Source organism: Macrobrachium rosenbergii, chromosome 52, assembly GCF_040412425.1.
Source record: "Macrobrachium rosenbergii isolate ZJJX-2024 chromosome 52, ASM4041242v1, whole genome shotgun sequence".
NCBI lineage: Eukaryota > Metazoa > Arthropoda > Malacostraca > Decapoda > Palaemonidae > Macrobrachium > Macrobrachium rosenbergii.
In genome coordinates, this window is record NC_089792.1 from 13,403,496 (window position 1) to 13,429,636 (window position 26,141).

Sequence of the window (26,141 nt, forward strand, 5' to 3'; positions counted from 1 at the left end):
TTTGTATAAATTTGTGTTAATTTTATTCAGTTCTCAAGTTTGAACAGTAATAAAAAATAAAAAAAGGAGATCATTGTACGGATCTTCCATCATGATCGGAAAAAACATAGTTCAGTTGCTAAGAGAAACATCTGGCCATCGTGTGGCTCCAAATGATCCAGTCGTTCTCTTTTAACCCCAGAGGCCTCCGTAGCCTCCGTAGCCTCCGTAGCCTCCGTAACCACCGTAACCACCGTATCCTCCGTAACCACCGAAGCCTCCGAGGCCTCCGAATCCTCCGTAGCCACCACCAAATCCGAAGTGCCGCCTGTGGGGATTGGCTTCGGCTTCAGCTTCAGGATTAGGGAAAGGATACGCCATGCATAATCCCAAGAAGACGCACAGGACGAGGAGAGACAAAGTCTGTCGGCGGAGGAGAAAATAAAAGATTCATAGAACTGGAACATAGTTATTTTCGCAAGGCCTTATCGTATATGAAGCGATAAACTCCTATAATGAGAATGGGAAATGATGGGGGTTGTTTACAAATAAAGTAGTAACTTTTAAAAGTGTGATGTGTGTGTATATATATACACACATATATATATATATATATATATATAAACAAATATATACATATATACACACACATACATATATATATATATATGTATATATATATATATATATATATATATATATATATATATATATATATATATATATATATATATATACATACTAAAAGGACCTCATTCAAACTGGATGGTATCAAATGGAGCATTTATTCAGAAAAAGTTACAAGCTTTCTTGGACAAACAGTCCACATTATCAAGTGTCCATTTCATACCATCCAGTTTGAATGAGGTCCCTTTAGTAATTCTACTAATGCACAGAACAATTGTGTAATTGATAAAGTTAATATCTACATACATATATATATAATATACATACATATATATATCCATACTGTATATATAAATATATATCAAAGAGAGTTAAGATATACAAACAAGTTTCTAGTTTTACACTGAAGTAATTATTTACGCATGTTAGAGCATACATATGAATTACATATAATATGTACAGTATATATATTGTATATAATATATATGTGTGTGTTTGCGTGTATTAAAAACCAAATGTTATATCACTGGCATTTCTTCACATGTCAAACAGAAATGATGAACACTCTAAGCAAGATTAAGAGCTATTTACTTTAAAATAAGAATGATTAATTATACAACGAAGGCGAAGCAATAATTTGGGTAAAGATTGCGTCATCATGAAACAGAAATATGGAGTAAACATTTCATAATACGCAGAATGTACTGGTCACTTTTACCAGACACATATGTAATTCTAATAGCCACAATACACTGATGGTAGGAATAAAACTAAAATTTAAAAGTACTTACCCTTTTTTAAGTCATGTAATAGCGAATGCATGTTATGCATGCTTATCACCTGTATTATGCACACGCATATTACATGTAAATATATATAAATGGTAATATAGTATCTTGGGAAGTGGACACAGATTGTGCTGAAGGCATTAAAATCATAGCACTGTAAAACTCAGTCCTTTTTTACCATTATGATATACGTTTAACTATGAATGTATATAGATATATACATGCACATCACACATAAAACACACACATTACATATATATATATATATACATACATATGTATGCATATATGTAAATGCATATTTACATATATAAAATGTGTTTGTCTGTCTTTGTGTTTGATAAAGACTTAGGTGTAACTGCGTGTTCATTATCTATCTCTGAAGGTGGATTTATTCGAATCTCTTTTCCTGAGATTTTGTGAGAAATCATGATAGGATTTAGCGTGATAATTTGAAATTCAAAGGAAAAAGATAAACTCTAAACAACAAACACGTTTGACACGCAAATATGCATTGCCTCTCTGCATCACCATAAAGAGAACTTGAATGAACGGGTATTACGCTTGAAGGAGCCAAGTCTCAAGCAATAGAATGGCCTAAAAGATTAGTGATTAGCCTTTTCAGAAGCGAATCTTGGGTCTCGAATGACTGCATTATAATTCCAGACACTGACGTAACGATGGCAAAGAGGACTTCCAATATATGGCAAATCGTTTTGCCTAAATTCACTGAACCCTTGATGGGAACTTAAGGAATGCTTACGTTTAGCCAAGTTAAGAAAGAACCCAAGATCTCTAATCTTTGTCTGTATCAAATGGAACGCCAACTTAGTAGTTTATCCCTGTCCATGTTTACACGTAAGTTAAATCATCATAACCGTAACTGGTCAGCAATGCTTACCGGTAATGACAATCTTCTAAAAACCAGAATCAGAAATAACAAAAAATTTACTAAAGAATTATACTCACTATTTTACGAAAATCAATCGGAATCATGGCTATAATTTGGATGACTCTGACTATTTTTAGATTGAGTAATTTCTTAGCACTAAAATCTTCAACGCAAGACTGGGATTTTTAAAATTTACATTTAAGAGATGTTGGTTCACAAATCACTTCGTTATCAGTCTCTCAAGACAGGTAATGACTACGGAGAATCAGGCTGACAGAGCAAGTACCTAAGAATATACAGTTTTAAAACAAAGTCTGTATAGCAATACTTACTCCCCAGTCTTCGCACAATTAACACATTCAGAAACTACTATGGTACTCACCACCTTCATGGCGAATGCAATCTGGAACGCTGGATTTGACAAAGCGGTCTGAACTTCTCTTGAAGTTGAAGTGACGATTTCAAGTGAGGCCTCTTTGCTTAGCTCCTCTTATATATACAGCGATCCAGGGAGGGAGAGTTAGAAGGAGGGACAGGCCACACATGTAAGGCGGGACAATGATGGTAGTATTACAGAATTGGGAGGAGCGGCTGGAAGAAACCGCGTCACCAAGATCGACTTTTTAGAAAAAAAAGCGGACAAGTCTTTTCATTCAGTTCTATCAGTGAGTCACTGACTCGCTCTTAATACTCCGATCTTTGCAGTTCAAGGACAGTAATTATCCCGAGTTTACAAGCGAAAAGGAGGAGCGTAAGTATTTATAAAAACATTTATAAATAGGTGATAATGAAACTCTTCCGGGTCCAATTTTTGTGGCCACTGAAAATTTAGTGCCTGTCTAAAACCTGAGCGGGGAAAACCTGGGTATCTACCCTGGCCATACCCAATCACAGCAGAATTCAGCACCTCCCACTCCCAACTCCCCTCACACCCCTCCTTACATATCCCGGGGGTTTTTCTTGAATTTTTGGAGCTGTCATTGTTTGAACCCTTTCGCTTACCGTTTTACGATCCCCAGAGTCTGATTCTAGACCTTGAACTGGAAATATTCAGTTCACGTCTGTATTACCCCAATATAGCTATGCAAGAGAGCAATGCTGTTGTTACTAATGGAGAAAGTACTAGAATACAATGCTAACTTATTTTGTTCTCGATGAAAGCTGCAACATTACCTTTTTTGTCCTGTCATCGTCATCATAATCATGGAGCCATCTTTCATATGTGGCTTAAAGCAAATGGTGTACCACCATAGCAGCAACTGTTAATTTTTCGATCAAAGTGAAATAAAAATAACTTATTCAGATCATTCAAAACAAAGTAAGATTTTACCCTATGCTCATTAACAACAAACTAAGATTTTACCCTACGCAACAAAATCCTACATAACTATTTTCAAAATCATCAGTCACCTATAGCAAAAAAAATTAAAAAAGCAATTCAATTGTCATTAACCTCCATGACACAGAGAGCTGACATGAAACAAAAATATGAAAAAGGGGCGAGAAAGGACATAAGCGGTTGTTACTGGAATCCTGAAGGTCAACAGGCACTGGAGGAGGAACCTCGTGAAAGAGAAGAGCCCACGAAGGAAAAACCATAAATAAGGAACTGGAAAAATCTATCTAGGACCAAAATAGAGCAATCCGGTGTTATGCGGCCGAAAATTTGCTCATTATGACTCCATTACGACACAGTTACGACCAAATCACCATCAGTCGTAACCACGTCGCCGAGTTTGTTGCTGTGCGCCAAGTGATGGCAGATCCACAACACAACACAACACATGCGCAGTCGAGACACAACAACTCTTACTTGCCGCCATGTCATTGTGCAAGACGCAACACTGACACAATGACGTTGCAACTGACGCAATGGCGTCGCCATTTGATTACGCAAGTCGTAACTCGCAATGGCAACATGCATCATCAGTGAGGGACCTGACGGAGGGAAAAGTGGATTTGACGACACTCAGCTTCTTCGGGAAACATGCTGACCTTCAGAACAAGCCGAAGACCCTTGGATTGAGAGACATAAGTCAGAAAATTGTTCTGCCCTCTATTGGTTTCATATAGTAAAATTCTTTGTTCATTATTATTAAATATCATAATATACGTTTTCATGTTTCATATATGCTGTTTCCAAAATTATCAATTCATTTTCCTTTTTCTTTCCCTACAGTCTGCTGCTGCTGCCGCTGCCCTTCCTGAGGAACTTGTGGCTGCTGGTGGGGATGATGACGAGGACACATCATCCCCGCCATCGAGGAAAAGAGGCTCAAGAAAAAAAAGCTTGACCACGAACGTCACCAAAGCGAAGGCTTCGTCCTTGAGAAGGTAAAAATTTTATTATTTTCAATCTTGAAACAAAACATTGCATTTAGAAACATGCTGATTAATAACATATTTGATTTTTTTAACATTAAACTATATAGATTTTTATTGGCTTTGATTTGTTTCTGGTTTTTATTTCTGCAATGAAATATATATTACCATTCTATAATGACTAACATTTTTTCCTTTTTTTTTAGGTGATTGAAAACGCCGAAGCGGTTAAGAAGGCAATTTTGGACCAAAATTGCCAGAGACCTACTGGAATCTCCACCTAAAGAAGGTTGCGAAGGATTGCGCGGAGATTAACCCGGTCTTCTATCCGTACCTGCAGACGGAGATTGGGTTTCTGGTGCAGAAACTGCAGAAGGCGACGAAAGAGGGAGACTGAAAGTGAGTTTTGATCTGTTCCCAAGCACCAGACAGACGTTCCTGGAAATGTACCAAGATTTGTCTAAGTCTTCAACATCCTTCGCGCAAAAGGAACAAGTTTACCAGGTGACAGGGCAGCAACTGGCTATGTATAGCTAGGGTCAGCACATGTCCCCTTGGCCAGGCACTCTTCCTGGTCGTGGGTCGCCTACACCCATACATTTTATGCCACCGTCGGCTTTGATAAATCTCCATAATGACAGTTTCCCAGAGTCCATAATACCCACTACTGCAAGTGCCACTTCAACGATGCCTCCTACTTCAAGTGCCACTACGACGACGGCTCCTAGTACTTCTCAACCTTAAAATGTATTTTTCTTCCCTGGTTTTTCTTTTTGTTATTGTTTACACAATAATAAAGAGAAAAAATTTCACTTTTTCTCTAATAATTAAGACAATGCTACTATAAATTCTTCTTCTAACTTTTCTATATGCTTTCTTCTTGAAACTGTTCTAAAGGTTTATGCTACTATAAATTGTATATGTATATGTATATTTCCATAATATAATAAATTGTGTCAAATGTTTATATTGTGTATGTACTAAATTTTCATAAAAGTACTAATAACTACTGAATGTTATTTTCTATAACAATACTTTTACATTACTTCAACAATTGAAATGTTGAACAGTCATTTTTTGTAACAATTTCCTCAACTACAAACCAACTCCAATATTTTCAAGGTTATTAAACTGGATATGAATGAAGACATGATATATTTTCATAAGTTCAGATAAGGACATAATGACACTGAAAACTAGTAAAAAGTAACGTGGAAATCAAAATTCTCAGTATTTTTGAAATATTTTCAGATGTTCAGATAAAGAGAAAATAACACATGAAAACTAGTAACAAGTAAAATTTATATTGTGTTAAAGATTCTCAGTATTGTTGACATACTGTGAGAACTTCAGATGTAGATCAAAATGACACTGAATACAACTAAAAATTAAAATATATATACTAATAATATCAATATATTTGATTTTTAGCTTTTATCCATGAAATTGTCTTTTATACAAATGAGTCACTCAGCTGATAATGCAATCAAATACACGTTATTAGAATATTCTGAAGTAAGAGATGAAAAGGTATTTCCTATTTTTAGTAAAATATATATTGGATTCAAGATTCATAGTATTGTTGATATACTTTGGGAACTTCAGATATAGATCAAAATGACACTGAATACAGCTAAAAATTGAATGTTGCAATAATATCAATATACTTGAATTTTAACTTTTATTCAGGAAATTTACAGTTTTTAAAAATGAAAAGGCATTTTCTATTGTTTTCTTATATGACTGATTCCTGTCAATGAACGGGGCCTGCTGGGAAGTTCACATATTCACGCAAGTGGTCACTTTCCGCCTTCCCAGTCATGGTTGATGTCTGCCGGTTTGAGGGAGTCAAGCCTGGTAAAATTACTTCAGACCTCAGCTTCCAGTTACGACCTCATGTGTCACTGAGTCCTCTTGATCTCCCTCACTCCTGGCTGAGGATATCTCGTCAAAATTAAGTTCTGCAACACACAAGCTGTCAACACCATGGACTCGATACGATCATGACTAGGATGTATAGGCGTGTGAAACATACTGAATCTGGGAGACAAATGGAAAGTATTGATTTAGTTATTAGATGGTGTACAAAAGCTATTTCGTATTAAATACGTATTTCACCAAGCAGACCAGTTAAAAACAGTAATAATAATTGTGAACAATATCTACCTGCTTGCTAGGCATTCTCTACTGTACGTCTTGCTCTGCTTAGTCGATAGTTCTAGGTGCATTCAGGCTTTGTCAGGCCTTGTGCAGGGTATGGTTTCATCAGATACTTTTTAAGAGCGAAGGCGTCATCTCCAATGAAGAAATAGTCGACTGGGCCTTTATCTTCAGTTTCGTTTGGCAGTCTTTCAGGGGCAGGCAGGTTGGCTTCATGTCGATCCAGCGTTTTGCCGAGCTGTGTCTTGACAAAGACACCACCATTAGACTCGGACCCTATGGCACCTACATCCACCTACAGGAACTTGTATTCAGCGTCAACAATTCCTAGTAGAATGACGGAGTAAAACTTCTCATAATTAAAATAATGAGTTCCTGCAGTGGCTCGATTCTGGATGCGGATGTGTTTCCTGTCCATTGCTCCAAGGGTGTGTGGGAAATTCCACCGTTGCTCAAACCCACGAGCTACCTCCTTCCATTGCTCTGGGGTGCTGGGTACCTGCATGATCTCATCTCCATAGGCAGCCACAATGGCCCTACAAGTCTCAGGCACAATACTGCAGATCGTGTTGGAAACAACTCGGAATTGGTAGGACAGGCTCCTATAGGATTCTCCAGTTGCAAGGTAATGAAGGGTAATTGCAACACGCATGCCTGGCTCAATGGGTCTTCTCCGGAATGTGATGGTCTTCTTTATGTAGGTGTGGCACATTCCACAATTTCATTGAATAGCTCCTCCATAATCCTGGTAAAATTCTGGTACAGTCCTGGATTTTCAGCTGCCAATTCTTGCATCTAGTTGTCATAGTATCCTTTCTCCTGCCTTCGTTGTTACTAGGGCCAGACCCACCACCTACTTGGTTTTCATTGCTTCTTGCATTTTCGTTCCTACAGGGACTTTAATATTCTTAACTGCGACACAACATCATAATAATCCACAATGCATTGCACTAATTCAGGATCATGTAGGTTCTCAGGTGTTAGGTTCAGCAAATCCATATCCTCCATGTTCTTGCTCTATCTGCGACTGCAACGAGAATGATTGGTGATGAGTTCACCTGGCACTTATATATGGTGGCATCCATGTTCACGACACAGTTACGATGCCGTTGCGTATGTCGACAAGTGATGTAACTACATCACAATTAAATCGCTAAGCATCGCCATCCCTTTACGCACTGTCGCAACTGCCAAATGTGGCGGCATGCGCGTACAACTAAGTACGTATGTAATCTTATCTCAACGTACTCAATGCTGTCGCTATGGTTAATTGCGTATGACACCATGGTGTCGTAATCAGATGACATTTTTTTTCTTTTTGCGACCCAAGGACCGCGACTGATGCCGATGATCTCCAAAACCAGCAGTTACGTCAGTGCGCAGTCTTGAGTCGCCAAAGTGAGAGTCCGGCTTTACTGGTTCATTTAACTGACACTGGAGGATTGGAGTCTTGTTTCAAATGTGTTTTTGCTTCCCGAACGCTCTTGCCAGGTGAAGCATGAAAACGCGAATCCGAGAGAGAGAGAGAGAGAGAGAGAGAGAGAGAGAGAGAGAATTTTCTTTTAATTAATTACATTTCCATTCTTATTTTATCTAACTGAATTACTCTCTTCACAATAAATTTTTTTTTTATTCAGAATGTCCATAAGACGCTGTACTTTTCCAAACTTGTCCTCACTGCAGAGCAGTGTGTCATCAGCAGCATGAAAGTGCTTCATGATTTCTTCAGATCAGCAAATTTTGGATATCTAATTCAGCTGACCAGTGCAATCTGCATCTGGCCACAGAACAGTATCCAGAAAGCAGTAATATTCCAACAACCACCTTCATCTCATTCCATAATAAAGAAAACTGGTGTTACCAGACTGAGATACATATGAATGGTTAAATGTTCTGTGGTAACAGAATCTAGGAAAAGCTCAAAAATTTTTGTTGGTGTACGAAGTACATCATTAACAGAGGGCTGATATTAAAACTGATGAGGTTGAATCTCTTCTTGTTGAATATCCTCGGCACACTGTTCCCTCACTGGACTTCGGACTCAGGGTGTGATGGAGTATTTTCACCAATGAAAACTTGAGGAACCAACTGATTTTCGGGAAGGTTAGACGGATGAACTATACCTCCATCTCCAGAATCTTCGTCGGTTACTCCATCGTGCTATGGAATAGAAATTTTGATGTATATAGTAATCTAACTTTTTCTTTTTTTTTCATGATAATGTGATCTTCATCGTCATCCTATGCTCGTAGGCAGGGGTCCTATCACAAGAATTGTCTATTGTAACAAATTGCAATTGGTAGGGGAGTGTTTTCATGGCTCCTGGTTCTGCCAAATGTGAGGTCTTACATGCATTTCTAATAACTTACTCTATTTCTTTCCTGTTGATTAAATCGAGGAGCCTGCATCATGCATCCACGTTACAGTATATGTAGATATATATATATATATATATATATATATATATATATATATATATATATATATATATATATTTATATTTATATATATATATATAATATTTTTATATATATATACATATACTAAAGAATTGATGTATTGTGTTGCATGAATACAAGAGAAAAAATCAAAAATTTTTAACAGACTTTTCCTTACTTCATATATGAAAACTGACCATTAATATATATATAGCTATATATATATATATATATATATATATATATGTGTGTGCTGTGTGTGTGTGTGTGTGTGTCTGTGAACCACTGATGTGACTGTTGACTAAATGGTACGTTGCATATGTTTTCAATCATATGACATGTGTTTTATATAACTTTCTCGAAGCCATGATAAATTGAATAATACCGTGAAATTAGGTCAGTTTATTTAGCTTTACCATGTAAAGCTAAATAAACTGTCCTGTTAGATTCTCTCCCACACCATCTTTCCTATTACAGATACAAGCGGAAAGCCCGCGCCTTGAGGCATAAGGGCAACAAGTTGAAAAAGCCATGACAGGATTTGCTGGACTCATCACTGGGCCTAAATAGCTTACGGAAAATAATAGTCATCCAGAGTCTTGTTTGTCACTCACCTTAGTGATGCCATTTTTACTTTTTCTGTATCTTCTTTTTTCGCCAGATGCGCAAAATATGTCACCTGAACTCAATTTAAAATAAGGCTTAAGTGAAAATTGTATAAATTTGTGTTAATTTTATTCAGTTCTCAAGTTTGAACAGTAATAAAAAAAAAAAAAAGAGATCATTGTACGGATCTTCCATCATGATCGGAAAAAACATAGTTCAGTTGCTAAGAGAAACATCTGGCCATCGTGTGGCTCCAAATGATCCAGTTGTTCTCTTTTAACCCCAGAGGCCTCCGTAGCCTCCGTAGCCTCCGTAACCACCGTATCCTCCGTAACCACCGAAGCCTCCGAGGCCATATCCTCCGTAGCCACCACCAAATCCGAAGTGCCTGTGGGGATCGGCTTTGGCTACAGCTTCAGCCTCAGGATTAGGGAAAGGATACGCCATGCATAATCCCAAGAAGACGCACAGGACGAGGAGAGACAAAGTCTGTCGGCGGAGGAGAAAATCAAAGATTCATAGAACTGGAGCATAGTTATTTTCGCAAGGCCTTATCGTATATGAAGCGATAAACTCCTATAATGGGAATGGGAAATGATGGGGGTTGTTTACAAATAAATTAGTAACTTTAAAAGTATGATGAGTGTGTGTATATATATACACACATATATATATACATATATAAACAAATCTATCATGGATATATATGGCGTTATATGTATATATATATATACACACACACCTGCATATATATATACATACTAAAAAAGGACCCATTCAAACTGGTGGTATCAAATGGATTTTTATTCAGAAAAACTTATAATATTTCTTGGACAAACAGTCCATATAATCAAGTATCCATTTCATACCATCCAGTTTGAATGAGGTCCCTTTAGTAATTCTATATATAATACACAGAACAATTGTGTAATTGATAAAGCGACTATGTACATACATATATATATAATATATACATACATATATATATATATACCATGTATATATAAATATATATCAATATATACTTAAGATCATACAAACAAACATGTTTCCAGTTTTACACTGAAGTAATTATTTACGCATGTTAGAGCATACATATGAATTACATATAATATATACAGTATATATATTGTATATACATATATGTGTGTTTGCTTGTATTAAAAACCAAATGTTATATCACTGGCATGTCTTCACATGTCAACCAGAAATGATGAACACTCTATGCAAGATTAAGAGCTATTTACCAAAAAATAAGAATGATTAATTATACAACGAAGGCGAAGCAATAATTTGGGTAAAGATTGCGTCATCATGAAACAGAAATATCGGAGTAAACATTTCATAATGTAAATTTAAAAGTCTTTTACCAGACACATATGTAATTCTAATAGCCACAATACACTGATGGTAGAATAAAAAACTAAAATTTAAAAGTATTAAAATGTAATATAATTGTTATGCATGCTTATCACCTGTATTATGCACACATATTACATGTAAATATATATAAAATGGTAATATAGTATCTTGGGAAGTGGACACAGATTGTGCTGAAGGCATTAAAATCATAGCACTGTAAAACTCAGTCCTTTTTACCATTATGATATACAGTTTAACTATGAATGTATATAAAGATATACATACATGCACATCACATCTGCAAAACACACATTATATATATATATATATATATATATATATGTATATATATATGTAAATGCATATTTATATATATAAAATGTGTTTGTCTGTCTTTGTGTTTGATAAAGACTTAGTGTAACTGCGTGTTCATTATCTATCTCTGAAGGTGGATTTATTCAATCTCTTTTCCTGAGATTTTGTGAAAATCAAGATAGGATTTAGCGTGATAATTTGAAATTCAAAGGAAAAGATAAACTCTAAACAACAAACACGTTTGACATGCAAATATGAATTGCCTTTTTTCACCATAAAGAGAACTTGAATGAACAATATTACGCTTGAAGGAGCCAAGTCTCAAGACAATAGAATTGCCTAAAAGATTAGTGATTATCAAAGCGAATCTTGGGTCTCGAATGACTGCATTATAATTCCAGACACTGACGTAACGATGGCAAAGAGGACTTCTAAATATGGCAAATCGTTTTCCTAAATTCACTGAACCCCTAATGGGAACTTAAGGAATGCTTACGTTTAGCCAAGTTAAGAAAGAACCAAGATCTCTAATCTTTGTCTGTATCCAAATGGAACGCCAACTTAGTAGTTTATCCCTGTCCATGTTTACACGTAAGTTAAATCATCATAACCGTAACTGGTCAGCAATGCTTACCATAATGACAATCTTCTAAAACCAGAATCAGAAATAACAAAAAATTTACTAAAGAATTTTACTCACTATTTTACGAAAATCAATCGGAATCATGGCTATAATTTGGATGACTCTGACTATTTTTTTGATTGAGTAATTTCTTAGCACTAAAATCTTCAACGCAAGACTGGGATTTTAAAATTTACATTTAAGAGATGTTGGTTCACAAATCACTTCGTTATCAGTCTCTCAAGACAGGTAATGACTACGGAGAATCAGGCTGACAGAGCAAGTACCTAAGAATATACAGTTTTAAAACAAAGTCTGTATAGCAATACTTTACCCCCAGTCTTCGCACAATTAACACATTCAGAAACTACTATGGTACTCACCACCTTCATGGCGAATGCAATCTGGAACGCTGGATTTGACAAAGCGGTCTGAACTTCTCTTGAGTTGAAGTGACGATTTCAAGTGAGGCCTCTTGCTTAGCTCCTCTTATATATACAGCGATCCAGGAGGGAGAGTTAGAAGGAGGGACAGGCCACACATGTAAGGCGGGACAAAGATGGTAGTATTACAGAATTGGGAGGAGGGCTGGAAGAAACCACGTCACCAAGATCGACTTTTTAGAAAAAAAGCGGACAAGTCTTTTTTCATTCAGTTCTATCAGTGAGTCACTGACTCGTTCTTAATACTCTGATCTTTGCAGTTCAAGGACAGTAATTATCCTGAGTTTACAAGCGAAAAGGAGGAGCTAAGTATTTATAAAAACATTTATAAATAGGTGATAATGAAACTCTTCCGGGTCCAATTTTGTGTGCCACTGAAAATTTAGTGCCCAAACTAAAACCTGAGCGGGAAAACCTGGGTATCTACCCTGGCCATACCCAATCACAGCAGAATTCAGCACCTCCCTTCCCAACTCCCCGTCACCCGCGCCTATACATATCCCTGGGGTTTTTCTTGAATTTTTGAGCTGTCATTATTTGAACCCTTTCGCTTACCGTTGTACGATCCCCAGAGTCTGATTCTAGACCTTGAACTGGAAATATTCAGTTCACGTCTGTATTACCCCAATATAACTATGCAAGAGAGCAATGCTGTTGTTACTAATGGAGAAAGTACTAGAATAAAATGCTAACTTATTTTGTTCTCGATGAAAGCTGCAACATTACCTTTTTGTCCTGTCATCGTCATCATAATCATGGAGCCATCTTTCATATGTGGCTTAAAGCAAATGGTGTACCACCATAGCAGCAACTGTTAATTTTCGATCAAAGTGAAATAAAAATAACTTATTCAGATCATTCAAAACAAAGTAAGATTTTACCTATGCTCATTAAAAACAAACTAAGATTTTACCCTACGCAAAAAAAATCCTACATAACTATTTCAAAATCATCAGTCACCAATAGCAAAAAAATTAAAAAGCAATTCAATTGTCATTAACCTCCATGACACATATAGAGCTGACATGAAAACAAAAATATAAAAAGGGGCGAGAAAGGACATATAGCGGTTGTTACTGGAATCCTGAAGGTCAACAGGCACTGGAGGAGGAACCTCGTGAAGAGAAGAGCCCACGAAGGAAAAACCATAAATAAGGAACTGGAAAAATCTATCTAGGACCAAATAAAGCAATCCGGTGTTATACGGCCGAAAATTTGCTCATTATGACTCCATTACGATACAGTTACGACCAAATCACCATCAATCGTAACCCCGTCGCCGAGTTTGTTTGTGATGGCAGATCCAAACACAACACAACACATGCGCAGTCGAGACACGACAACTCTTACTTGCACATGTCATTGTGCAAGACGCAACACTGACTAATGACGTTGCGATTAAGCAATCGCGTCGCCATTTGATTACTCAAGTCGTAACTCGCAATGGCAACAAGCGTCATCAGTGAGGGACCTGACGGAGGGAAAAGTGGATTTGACGACACTCAGCTTCTTCTCTGGGAAACATGCTGACCTTCAGAACAAGCCGAAGACCCTTGGACTGAGAGACATAAGTCAAAAATTGTTCTGCCCTCTTTTGGTTTCCATATATAGTACAATTCTTTGTTCATTATTATTAAATATCATAATATACGTTTTCATGTTTCATATATGCTGTTTCCAAAATTATCAATTCATTTTCTTTTTCTTTCCCTACAGTCTGCTGCTGCTGCCAAGCTGCCTTCCTGGAGGAACTTGTGGCTGCTGGTGGGGATGATGACGAGGACACATCATCCCCGCCATCGAGGAAAAGAGGCTCAAGAAAAAGCTTGACCACGAACGTCACCAAAGCGAAGGCTTCGTCCTGAGAAGGTAAAAATTTTATTATTTTCAATCTTGAAACAAAACACTGCATTTAGAAACATGCTGATTAATAACATATTTGATTTTTTTTAACATTAAGCTATATAGATTTTTATTGGCTGTGATTTGTTTCTGGTTTTTATTTCTCCAATGAAATATATATTACCATTCTATAATGACTAACATTTTCCTTTTTTTTTAGGTGATTGAAAACGCCCAAGCAGTTAAGAAGGCAATTTTGGACCAAAGAGTCCGATTCAAAGACAGAGATACTGGAATCTCCACCTAAATAAGGTTGCGAAGGGTTGCGCGGAGATTGACCAGGTCTTCTATCCGTACCTGCAGACGGAGATTGGGTTTCTGGTGCAGAAACTGCAGAAGGCGACGAAAGAAGGGAGACTGAAGGCGAGTTTTGATCTGTTCCCAAGCACCAGACAGACGTTTCTGGAAATGTACCAAGATTTGTCTAAGTCTTCAACATCCTTCGCGCAAAAGGAAACAAGTTTACCAGGTGACAGGGCAGCAACTGGCTATGTATAGCTAGGGTCAGCACATGTCCCCTTGGCCAGGCACTCTTCCTGGTCGTGGGTCGCCTACACCCATACATTTTATGCCACCGTCGGCTTTGATAAATCTCCATAATGATAGTTTCCTAGAGTCCATAATACCCACTACTGCAAGTGCCACTTCAATGATGCCTCCTACTTCAAGTGCCACTACGACGACGGCTCCTAGTACTTCTCAACCTTAAAATGCATTTTTCTTCCTGGTTTTCTTTTTTTATTGTTTACACAATAATAAAAAGAAAAAAATTTCACTTTTTCTCTAATAATTAAGACAATGCTACTATAAATTCTTCTTGTAACTTTTCTATATGCTTTCTTCTTGAAACTGTTCTAAAGGTTTATGCTACTATAAATTGTATATGTATATTTCTTTCCATAATATAATAAATTGTGTCAAATGTTTATATTGTGTATGTACTAAATTTTCATAAAAGTACTAATAACTACTGAATGTTATTTTCTATAACAATAATTTTACATTACTTCAACAATTGAAATGTTGAACAGTCATTTTTTGTAACAATTTCCTCAACTACAAACCATCTCCAATATTTTCAAGGTTATTAAACTGGATATGAATGAAGGCATGATATATTTTCATAAGTTCAGATAAGGACATAATGACACTGAAAACTAGTAAAAAATAATGTGGAAATCAAAATTCTCAGTAATTTTTTAAGTATTTTCAGATGTTCAGATAGAGAAAATAACACACGAAAACTAGTAACAAGAAAAATTTATATTGTGTTAAAGATTCTCAGTATTGTTGATATACTGTGAGAACTTCAGATATAGATCAAAATGACACTGAATACAACTAAAAATTAAAATATATATGGCAATAATATCAATATATTTGATTTTTTTTTATCCATTTATCCAGTTTTTAAACATAATTTTTATACAAATAAGTCACTCACCTGATAATGCAATCAAATACACGTTATTAGAATATTCTGAAGTAAGAGATGAAAATTTATTTCCTATTTTTAGTAAAATATATATTGGATTCAAGATTCTGGTATTGTTGATATACTTTGGGGAACTTCAGATACAGATCAAAATGACACTGAATACAACTAAAAATTGAATATTGCAATAATATCAATATATTTGAAATTTCCCTTTTATTGGAAATTTACATAGTTTTCAAAAATGAAAAGGCATTTTCTATTGTTTCTTATATGACTGATTCCTGATTCAATGAACAATGAAGTTCCACATATTCACGCAGTGGTCACTTTCCGCCTTCCCAGTCATGGTTGATGTCTGCCGGTTTGAGGAGTCAAGCCTGGTAAAATTACTTCAGACCTCAGCAGCTTCCAGTTACGACTTCATGTGTCACTGAGTCCTCTTGATCTCCCTCACTTTGTCATGAGGATATCTCATCAAAATAAAGTTCTGCAACACAAAGCTGTCAACACCATGGACTCGATACGATCATGACTAGGATGTATAGGCGTGTGAAACACACTGAATCTGTGAGACAAATGGAAAGTATTGATTTAGTTATTAGATGGTTAAAAACAAGCTATTTCATATTAAATACGTATTTCACCAAGCAGACCAGATAAAAATCAGTAATAAAAAGTGAACAATATCCACCTGCTTGCTTGGCATTCTCTACTGTACGTCTTGCTCTGTTTAGTCGATAGTTGTAGGTGCATTCAGGTTTTACCAGGCTTTGTGCAGGGTATGGTTTCATCAGATACTTTTTAAGACTGGAGGCGTCATCTCCAATGAAGAAATAGTCGACTGGGCCTTTATCTTCAGTTTCGTTTGGCAATCTTTCAGGGCAGGCAGGTTGGCAATCATGGTCGATCCAGCGTTTTGCCGAGCTGTGTCTTGACAAAGCCACCAACATTAGACCAAATCCCATGGCACCCGTACATCCACCTACAGGAACTTGTATTCAGCGTCAACAATTCCCTAGTAGAATGACGGAGTAAAAACTTCTCCAATTAAAATAATGAGTTCCGCAGGGCTCTTATTTGGATCGGATGTGTTTCCTGTCCATTGCTCCAAGGGTGTGAAAATGACCGTTGCGACAAACCAGACCACCTCCTTCCATTGTTCTGATGGGTACCTGCATGATCTCATCTCCACAGCAATGCCACAATGGCCCTGCTCAGGCACACACTGCAGATCGTGCTGGAAACAACTCAGGAATTGGTAGGACAGGCTCCTATAGGATTCTCCAGTTGCAAGACCAATGTAGGGTAATTACACGCACGCCTGGCTCAATGGGGTCTTCCCAGAATGTGATGGTCTTCTTTATTCTTTGTTCATTCCACAATTTCATAAATAGCCTTTCATAATCCTGGTAAAATTCCGGAACAGTCCTGGATTTTCAGCTGCAATTCTTACATCTAGTTGTCATAGTATCCTTTGTCCTGCCTTCGTTGTTACTAGACCAGACCCACCACCTACTTGGTTTTCATTGCTTCTTGCATTTTCGTTCCTACAGGGACTTTAATATTCTTAACTGCGACACAACATCATAATAATCTTCAATGCATTGCACTAATTCAGGATCATGTAGGTTCTCAGGTGTTAGGTTCAGCAAATCCATATCCTCCATGTTCTTGCTCTATCTGCGACTGCAACGAGAATGATTGGTGATGAGTTCACTGGCACTTGTTATGGTGGCATCCATGTTCACGACACAGTTACGATGCCGCATGCTATAATCGACAAGTGATGTAACTACATTTAGCAATTAAATTGCTAAGCATCGCCATCCAATTTGGACGCACTTCGCAACTGCCGTGTGGCGACACGCCACCTAAATAAGGTTGCGAAGGATTGCGCGGAGATTGACCGGGTCTTCTATCCGCACCTGCAGACGGAGATTGGGTTTCTGGTGCAGAAACTGCAGAAGGCGACGAAAGAAGGGAGACTGAAGGCGAGTTTTTTGATCTGTTCCCAAGCACCAGACAGACGTTTCTGAAATGTACCAAGATTTGTCTAAGTCTTCAGCATCCTTCGAGCAAAAGGAACAAGTTTACCAGGTGACAGGGCAGCAACTGGCTATGTATGGCTAGGGTCAGCACATGTCCCCTTGGCCAGGCACTCTTCCTGGTCGTGGGTCGCCTACACCCACATACATTTTTATGCCACCGTCGGCTTTGATAAATCTCCATAATGACAGTTTCCTAGAGTCCATAATACCCACTACTGCAAGTGCCACTTCAACGATGCCTCCTCTTCAAGTGCCACTACGACGACGGCTCCTAGTACTTCTCAACCTTAAAATGCATTTTTTTCCCTGATTTTTCTTTTGTTATTGTTTACAATAATAAAAAAAAAAAATTTCACTTTTCTCTAATAATTAAGACAATGCTACTATATAAATTCTTCTTCTAACTTTTCTATATGCTTTCTTCTTGTAACTATTCTAAAGATTTATGCTACTATAAATTGTATATGTATATTTCCATAATATAATAAATTGTGTCAAATGTTTATGTTGTGTATGTACTAAATTTTCATAAAAGTACTAATAACTGGACGTTATTTTCTATAACAATAATTTTACATTACTTCAACAATTGAAATGTTGAACAGTCATTTTTTGTAACAATTTCCTCAACTACAAACCATCTCCAATATTTTCAGGTTATTAAACTGATATGAATGAAGGCATGATATATTTTCATAAGTTCAGATATGGACATAATGACACTGAAAAACTAGTAAAATAAGCATAAATCAAAATTCTCAGTAATTTTTTTAAGTATTTTCAGATGTTCAGATAGAGAAAATAACACACGAAAACTAGTAACAAGAAAATTTATATTATTTAAAGATTCTCAGTATTGTTGATATACTGTGAGAACTTCAGATATATAGATCAAATGATTGAATACAACTAAAAATTAAAATATATATGGCAGCTAATATCAATATATTTGATTTTTAGCTTTTATCCATGAAATTTCAAGAAGTTTTAAACATAATTTTTCTTTCACACAAATAAGTCACTCAGCTGATAATGCACCAAATACACGTTATTAGAATATTCTGGAAGTAAGATACGAAAAGGTATTTCCTATTTTAGTAAAATATATATTGATTCAAGATTCATAATATTGTTGATATACTTTTGTTTCAGATATAGATCAAAATGACACTGAATACAACGAAAAATTGAATATTGCAATAATATCAATATATTTGAAATTTCACTTTTATTCAGGAAATTTACAAAGTTTTCAAAAATGAAAAGGCATTTTCTATTGTTTTCTTATATGACTGATTCTGCCAATGAACGGGCCTTTGGGAAGCTTACATATTCACGCAGGTGGTCACTTTCACCTTCCAAGTCATGGTTGATGTCTGCCGGTTTGAGGGAGTCAAGCCTCGGTAAAATTAGTTCAGACCTCCAGCTTCCAGTTGGCGGCTTCATGTCACTGAGTCCTCTTGATCTCTCACTCCTGTCATGAGGATATCTCGTCAAAAATAAATTTGTGCAACACACAAGCTGTCAACACCACGGACTCGATACGATCATGACTAGGATGTATAGGCGTGTGAAACACACACTGAATCTGTGGGAGACAAATGGAGTATTAATTTAGTTGATTAGATGGTGTACAAAGCTATTTCATATTAAATACGTATTTCTGGCTAGACCAGATAAAAAACAGTAATAATAATTGCAAACAATATCTACCTGCTTGCTAGGCATTCTCTACTGTACGTCTTGCTCTGCTTAGTCGATACTTATACGTGCATTCAGGTTTCAGGTGCTTTGTGCAGGGTATGGTTTCATCAGATACTTTTAAGAGCTAAGGCGTCATCTCCAATGAAGAAATAGTCGACTGGCCTTTATCTTCCAGTTTCGTTTGACAGTCTTTCAGGGGCAGGCAGGTTGGCTTCATGTCGATCCAGCGTTTTGCCGAGCTGTGTCTTGACAAAGACACCACCATTAGACTCGACCCTATGGCACCTACATCCACCTACAGGAACTTGTATTCAGCGTCAACCATTCCTAGTAGAATGACGGAGTAGAACTTCTAATAATTAAAAATAATGAGTTCCTGCAGTGGCTCGATTCTGATGGGATGTGTTTCTGTCCATTACTCCAAGGGTGTGTGGAAACTCCACCGTTGCTCAAACCCACGAGCTACCTCTTCCATTGCTCTGGGGTGATGGGTACTGCATGATCTCATCTCCATAGGCAGCCACAATGGCCCTACAGTCTCAGGCACAATACTGTAGATCGTGTTGGAAACAACTCAGAATTGCAGGGACAGGCTCCTAGGATTCTCCAATTACCAAGGTAATGTAGATAATTACAACACGCACGCCTGGCTCAATGGGTCTTCTCCAGAATGTGAGGTCTTCTTTTATGTAGGTGTGGCACATTCCACAATTTCATTGAATAGCTCCTCCATAATCCTGGTAAAATTCCAGAACAGTCCTGGATTTTCAGCTGCCAATTCTTGCATCAAGTTGTCATAGTATCCTTTCTCCTGCCTTCGTTGTTACTAGGGCCAGACCCACCACCTACTTGGTTTCATTGTTTCTTGCATTTTCGTTCCTTTGCCAGGGACTTTAATATTCTTAACTGTGACACAACATCATAATAATCCATAATACCATTACTAATTCAGGATCATGTAGGTTCTCAGGTGTTAGGTTCAACAAATCCATATCCTCCATGTTCTTGCTCTATCTGCGACTGCAACGAGAATGATTGGTGATGAGTTCACCTGGCACACATATATATGGTGGCATCCCATGTTCACGACACAGTTACGATGCCGTTGGCATGTGTCGACAAGTGATGTAACCACATCACAATTAAATCGCTAGCATCACTTCATGCCTTTACGCACTGTCGCAACTGCAATGTGGCGGCATGCGCGTACGACTAAGTACCTGTGTAATCTTATCTCCAGCATTGCTCAATGCTGTCGCTATGGTTAATTGCGTATGATCATGGTGTCGTAATCGAATGACACTTTTTTCTTTTTGCGACCCAAGGACCGCGACTGATGCCGATGATCTCCAAAACCAACAGTTAAGTCATGCACAGTCTTGAGTCGCCAAAGTGTGAGTCCGGCTTTACTGGTTCATTTAACTAACACTGAAGGATTGGAGTCTTGTTTCAGATGTGTTTTTGCTTTCCGAAGGCTCTTGCCACGTGAAGCATGAAACGCGAATCCGAGAGAGAGAGAGAGAGAGAGAGAGAGAGAGAGAGAGAGAGAGAGAGAGAGAGAGAGAATTTTCTTTTAATTAATTACATTTCCATTCTTATTTTATCTAACTGAACTACTCTCTTCACAATAATTTTTTTTTTATTCAGAATGTCCATAAGACGCTGTACTTTTGCAAACTTGTCCTCATTGCAGAGCAGTGTGTCATCAGCAGCATGAAAGTGCTTCATGATTTCTTCAGATCAGCAAATTTTGGATATCTAATTCAGCTGACCAGTACAATCTGCATCTGGCCACAGAACAGTATCCAGAAAGCAGTAATATTCCAACAACCACCTTCATCTCATTCCATAATAAAGAAAACTGGTGTTACCCGACTGAGATACATATGAATGGTTAAATGTTCTATGGTAACAGAATCTGGGAAAAGTTCAAAATTTTTTGTTGGTGTACGAAGTACATCATTAACAGAGGGCTGATATTAAAACTGATGAGGTTTAATCTCTTCTTGTTGAATATCCTCGGCACACTGTTCCCTCACTGGACTTCGGACTCAGGTTGTGAAGGAGTATTTTCACCAATGAAAACTTGAGGAACCAACTGATTTTCGGAGAGGTTAGACGGATGAACTATACCTCCATCTCCAGAATCTTCGTCGGTTACTGCATCGTGCTACGGAATAGAAATTTTGATGAATATATTTTTCTTTTTTTCATGATTATGTGATCTTCATCGTCATCCTATGCTCCTAGGCGGGGTCCTATCACAAGAATTGTCTATTGTAGCAAATTGCTAATTGGTAGGGGAGTGTTTTCATGGCTCCCAGTTCTGCCAAATGTGAGTTCTTACATGCATTTCTAATAACTTACTCTATTTCTTTTACTGTTGATTAAATCAGAGGAGCCTGCATCATGCATGCACGTTACAGTATATTTATATATATATATATATGTATATATATATATATATATATATATATATATATATATATATATATATATATATATACTAAAAAAATATTGATAATAGCTGTGTTGCATAAATACAAGAAAAAATTTCAAAATTTTTAACAAACTTTTCAGACTTAATATATGAAAACTGACCATTAATATATGTATATATATATATATATATATATATATATATATATATATATATATATATATATATATGTGTGTGTGTGTGTGTGTGTGTGTGTGTGTCTGTGAACCACTGATGTGACTGTTGACTAAATGGTACGTTGCATATGTTTTTCAATCATATGACATGTGTTTAATATAACTTTCCTTTGAAGCCATGTTAATTGAGTAATACCTCGAAATTCAGGTCAGTTTATTTAGCTTTACTATGTAAAGCTAAATAAACTGACCTGTTCAATCTTTTCCCACACGATCTTTCCTGCTACTGATGCAAGCGGAAAGCCCGCGCCTTGAGGCATAAGGGCAACAAGTTGAAAAAAGCCATGACAGGATTTGCGCGACTCATCACTGGGCCTGAATGGCTTACGGAGACTAATAGTCATCCAGAGTCTTCTTTGTCACTCACCTTAGTGATGCCATTTTTATTCTGCATTTAATTTATTTTGCCAGATACGCAAAATATGTCATACTGAACTCAATTTAAAATAAGGCTTAAGTGAAAATTGTATAAATTTGTGTTAATTTTATTCAGTTCTCACGTTTCAACAGTAATAAAAAAAATTTAAAAAAGAGATCATTGTACGGATCTTCCATCATGACCGGAAAAAACATAGTTCCTTTACTAAGAGAAACATCTGGCCATCGCGTGGCTCCAAATGATCCAGTTGTTCTCTTTTAGCCAAAGAGGCCTCCGTAGCCTCCGTAACCACCGTATCCTCCGTAACCACCGAAGCCTCCGAGGCCATATCCTCCATAACCTCCGTAGCCACCACCAAATCCGAAGTGCCTGTGGGGATTGGCTTTGGCTACAGCTTCAGCCTCAGGATTAGGGAAAGGATACGCCATGCATAATACCAAGAAGACGCACAGGACGAGGAGAGACAAAGTCTGTCGGCGGAGGAGAAAATCAAAGATTCAAGATTCATAGAACTGGAACTGGAGCATAGTTATTTTCGCAAGGCTTTATCGTATATAATGGGATAAACTCCTATAATGGGAAGGAGAAATGGTGGGGGTTGTTTACAAATAAAGTAGTAGCTTTTAAAAGTACGATGTGTATATATATATATATATGTATATGTATATATAAATATATATATATATATATATATATATATATATATATATATATATATAAATACACACATATATATAATATATATATATATATATATATATATATATATATATAATATATATATATACATACACACACAACACACACACTTTCATATACATATATATATATATATATATATATATATATATATATATATATATATATATATATATCCTATATATATATATTATATATATATATATTATATATATAATATTCACATATATATATATATATGTATGTATATATATATAATTTATATACATACATATATATATTTATATATACATATATATAAATATATATCAGTGAGCGTTAAGATATGCAAACAAGTTTCTAGTTTTACATTCAAGTAATTATTTACGCATGTTAGAGCATACATATGAATTATATATATTATATACAGTATATATATGTGTGTGTGTGTTTGTATGTATTAAAAACCAAATCTTATATCACTGGCATTTCTTCACATGTCAATCAGAAATGATGAACACTCTAAGCAAGATTAAGAGCTATTTACTTTAAAATAAGAATGATTAATTATACAACGAAGGCGAAGCAATAATTTGGGTACAGATTGCGTCATCATGAAACAGAAATATGGGGTAAACATTTCATAACACTAAAATTTAAAAGTTCTTACCCTTTTTTAAGTCATGTAATAGTGACTTAATACGTGCAGAATTATTAAAAATTATAATTGGCATGCATGCTTATCACCTGTATTATGCACAAGCATATTACATGTAAATATATATTAAAATTGTAATATAGTATCTTGGGAAGTGGACACAGATTGTGTTGAAGGCATTAAAATCATAGCACTGTAAAACTCAGTCCTCTTTTGCCATTATGATATACGTGAGGGCAATACCTTTAACTATGAATGTATATAGAGATATACATACACATCACACATAACGCACACACACATAACGCACACTCACACACACATTATATATATATATATATATATATACACATATGTATGCATATACTGTATGTATATACAGTATATGTATATATGTATATAGTGTGGGTTTGTCTGTCTTTGTGTTTGATAAAGACTTATGTGTAACTGCGTGTTCATTATCTATCTCTGAAGGTGGATTTATTCGAATCTCTTTTCCAGAGATTTTGTGAAAATCATGTTAGGATTTAGCGTGATAATTCGAAATTAAAAAGAAAAAGATAAACTCTAAACAACAAACACGTATGACATGCAAATATGAATTGTGTTTTTGTACCTATTTATAATTTGATTTACAATATTCATATATATTGACCTTTTTGCATCAACGTAAAGAGAACTTGAATGAACCAAGAGGACTTCTAAAATGAGGCAAATCGTTTTACCTAAATTTACTAAACCCCTAATGGGAACTTAAGGAATGCTTACGTTCAGTCAAGTTAGGAAAGAACCCAAGATCTCTAATCTTTGTCTGTATCAAATGGAACACCAACTTCGTAGTTTATCCCTGTCCATGATTACAGGTAAGTTAAATAATCATAACCGTAATTGGTCAGCAATGCTTACCGGTAATGACAATCTTCTAAAAACCAGAATCAGAAATAACAAAAAATTTACTAAAGACTTTTTCTCACTATTTTACGAAAATCAATCGGAATCATGGCTATAATCTGAATGACTTTGACTATATTTAGATTGAGTAAATTTCTTAGTACTAAAATCTTCAACGCAAGACTGGGATTTTTAAAATTTACATTCAAGAGATGTTGGTTCACAAATCACTTCGTTATCAGTCTCTCAAGACAGGTAATGATTACGGAGAATCAGGCTGACAGAGCAAGTACCTAAGAATATACAGTTTTAAAACAAAGTTTGTATAGCAATACTTACTCCCCAGTCTTCGCACAATTAACACATTCAGAAACTACTATGGTACTCACCACCTTCATGGCGAATGCAATCTGGAACGCTGGATTTGACAAAGCGGTCGGAACTTCTCTTGAAGTTGAAGTGACGATTTCAAGTGAGGCCTCTCTGCTTAGTTCCTCTTATATATACAGCGATCCAGAGAGGGAGAGTTAGAGGGAGGGACAGGCCACACAAGTAAGGAGGGACAATGATGGCGGTAATACAGAAGTGGGAGGAGGGGCTGGAAGAAAACGCGTCACCAAGATCGACTTCTTAGAAAAAAAAGCGGACGGGTCTTTTTATTCAGCTCTATCAGTGAGTCACTGACTCGCTCTTAATACTCTGATCTTTCCTGTTCAACGACAGTAATTATCCCGAGTTTACAAGCGAAAAGGAGGAGCTTAAGTGTTTATAAAAACATTTATAAATAGATGATAATGAAATTCTTCCGGGTCCAATTTCTGTGGCCACTGAAAATTTAGTGCCCGTCTAAAACCTGAGCAGGAAAACCTGGGTATCTACCCTGGCCATAAGCAATCACAGCAGAGTTCAGCACCTCCCACTCCCAACTCCCCTCACATCCGCTCCTTACATATCACGGGGGTTTTTCTTGAATTTTTGGTGCTGTCATTGTTTGAACCCTTTGCTTAGCGTTTTACGATCCCCAGAGTCTGATTCTAGACCTTGAACTGGAAATATTCAGTTCACTTCTATATTACCCCAATATAACTATGCAAGGGAGCAATGGTGTTGTTACTAATGGAGAAAGCAGTAGAATACAATGCTAACTTATTTTGTTCTCGATGAAAGCTGCAACATTACCTTCTTTGTCCTGTCATCGTCATCATAATCATGG

General features: G+C 36.5%; 1 protein-coding gene and 1 long non-coding RNA gene across 2 annotated transcripts; both read right to left on the minus strand.

The window, feature by feature from the left end:
• LOC136833694 (keratin-associated protein 19-3-like) lies at nt 1–25,417 on the minus strand. Its single transcript, XM_067095887.1, has 2 exons — nt 25,318–25,417; nt 1–402 (listed from the first exon to the last, which is right to left on the minus strand). The coding sequence occupies exons 1-2, from the start codon at nt 25,324–25,326 to the stop codon at nt 172–174; spliced, it is 240 nt and encodes a 79-aa protein (XP_066951988.1). The 5' UTR covers nt 25,327–25,417; the 3' UTR covers nt 1–171.
• On the minus strand, nt 9,927–12,588 carry LOC136833697 (uncharacterized). The gene is made up of 2 exons (XR_010851568.1): nt 12,495–12,588; nt 9,927–10,301 (listed from the first exon to the last, which is right to left on the minus strand). It is a non-coding gene; the product is annotated as an uncharacterized lncRNA (long non-coding RNA).
• Nucleotides 25,418–26,141: the final 724 nt, after the last annotated feature.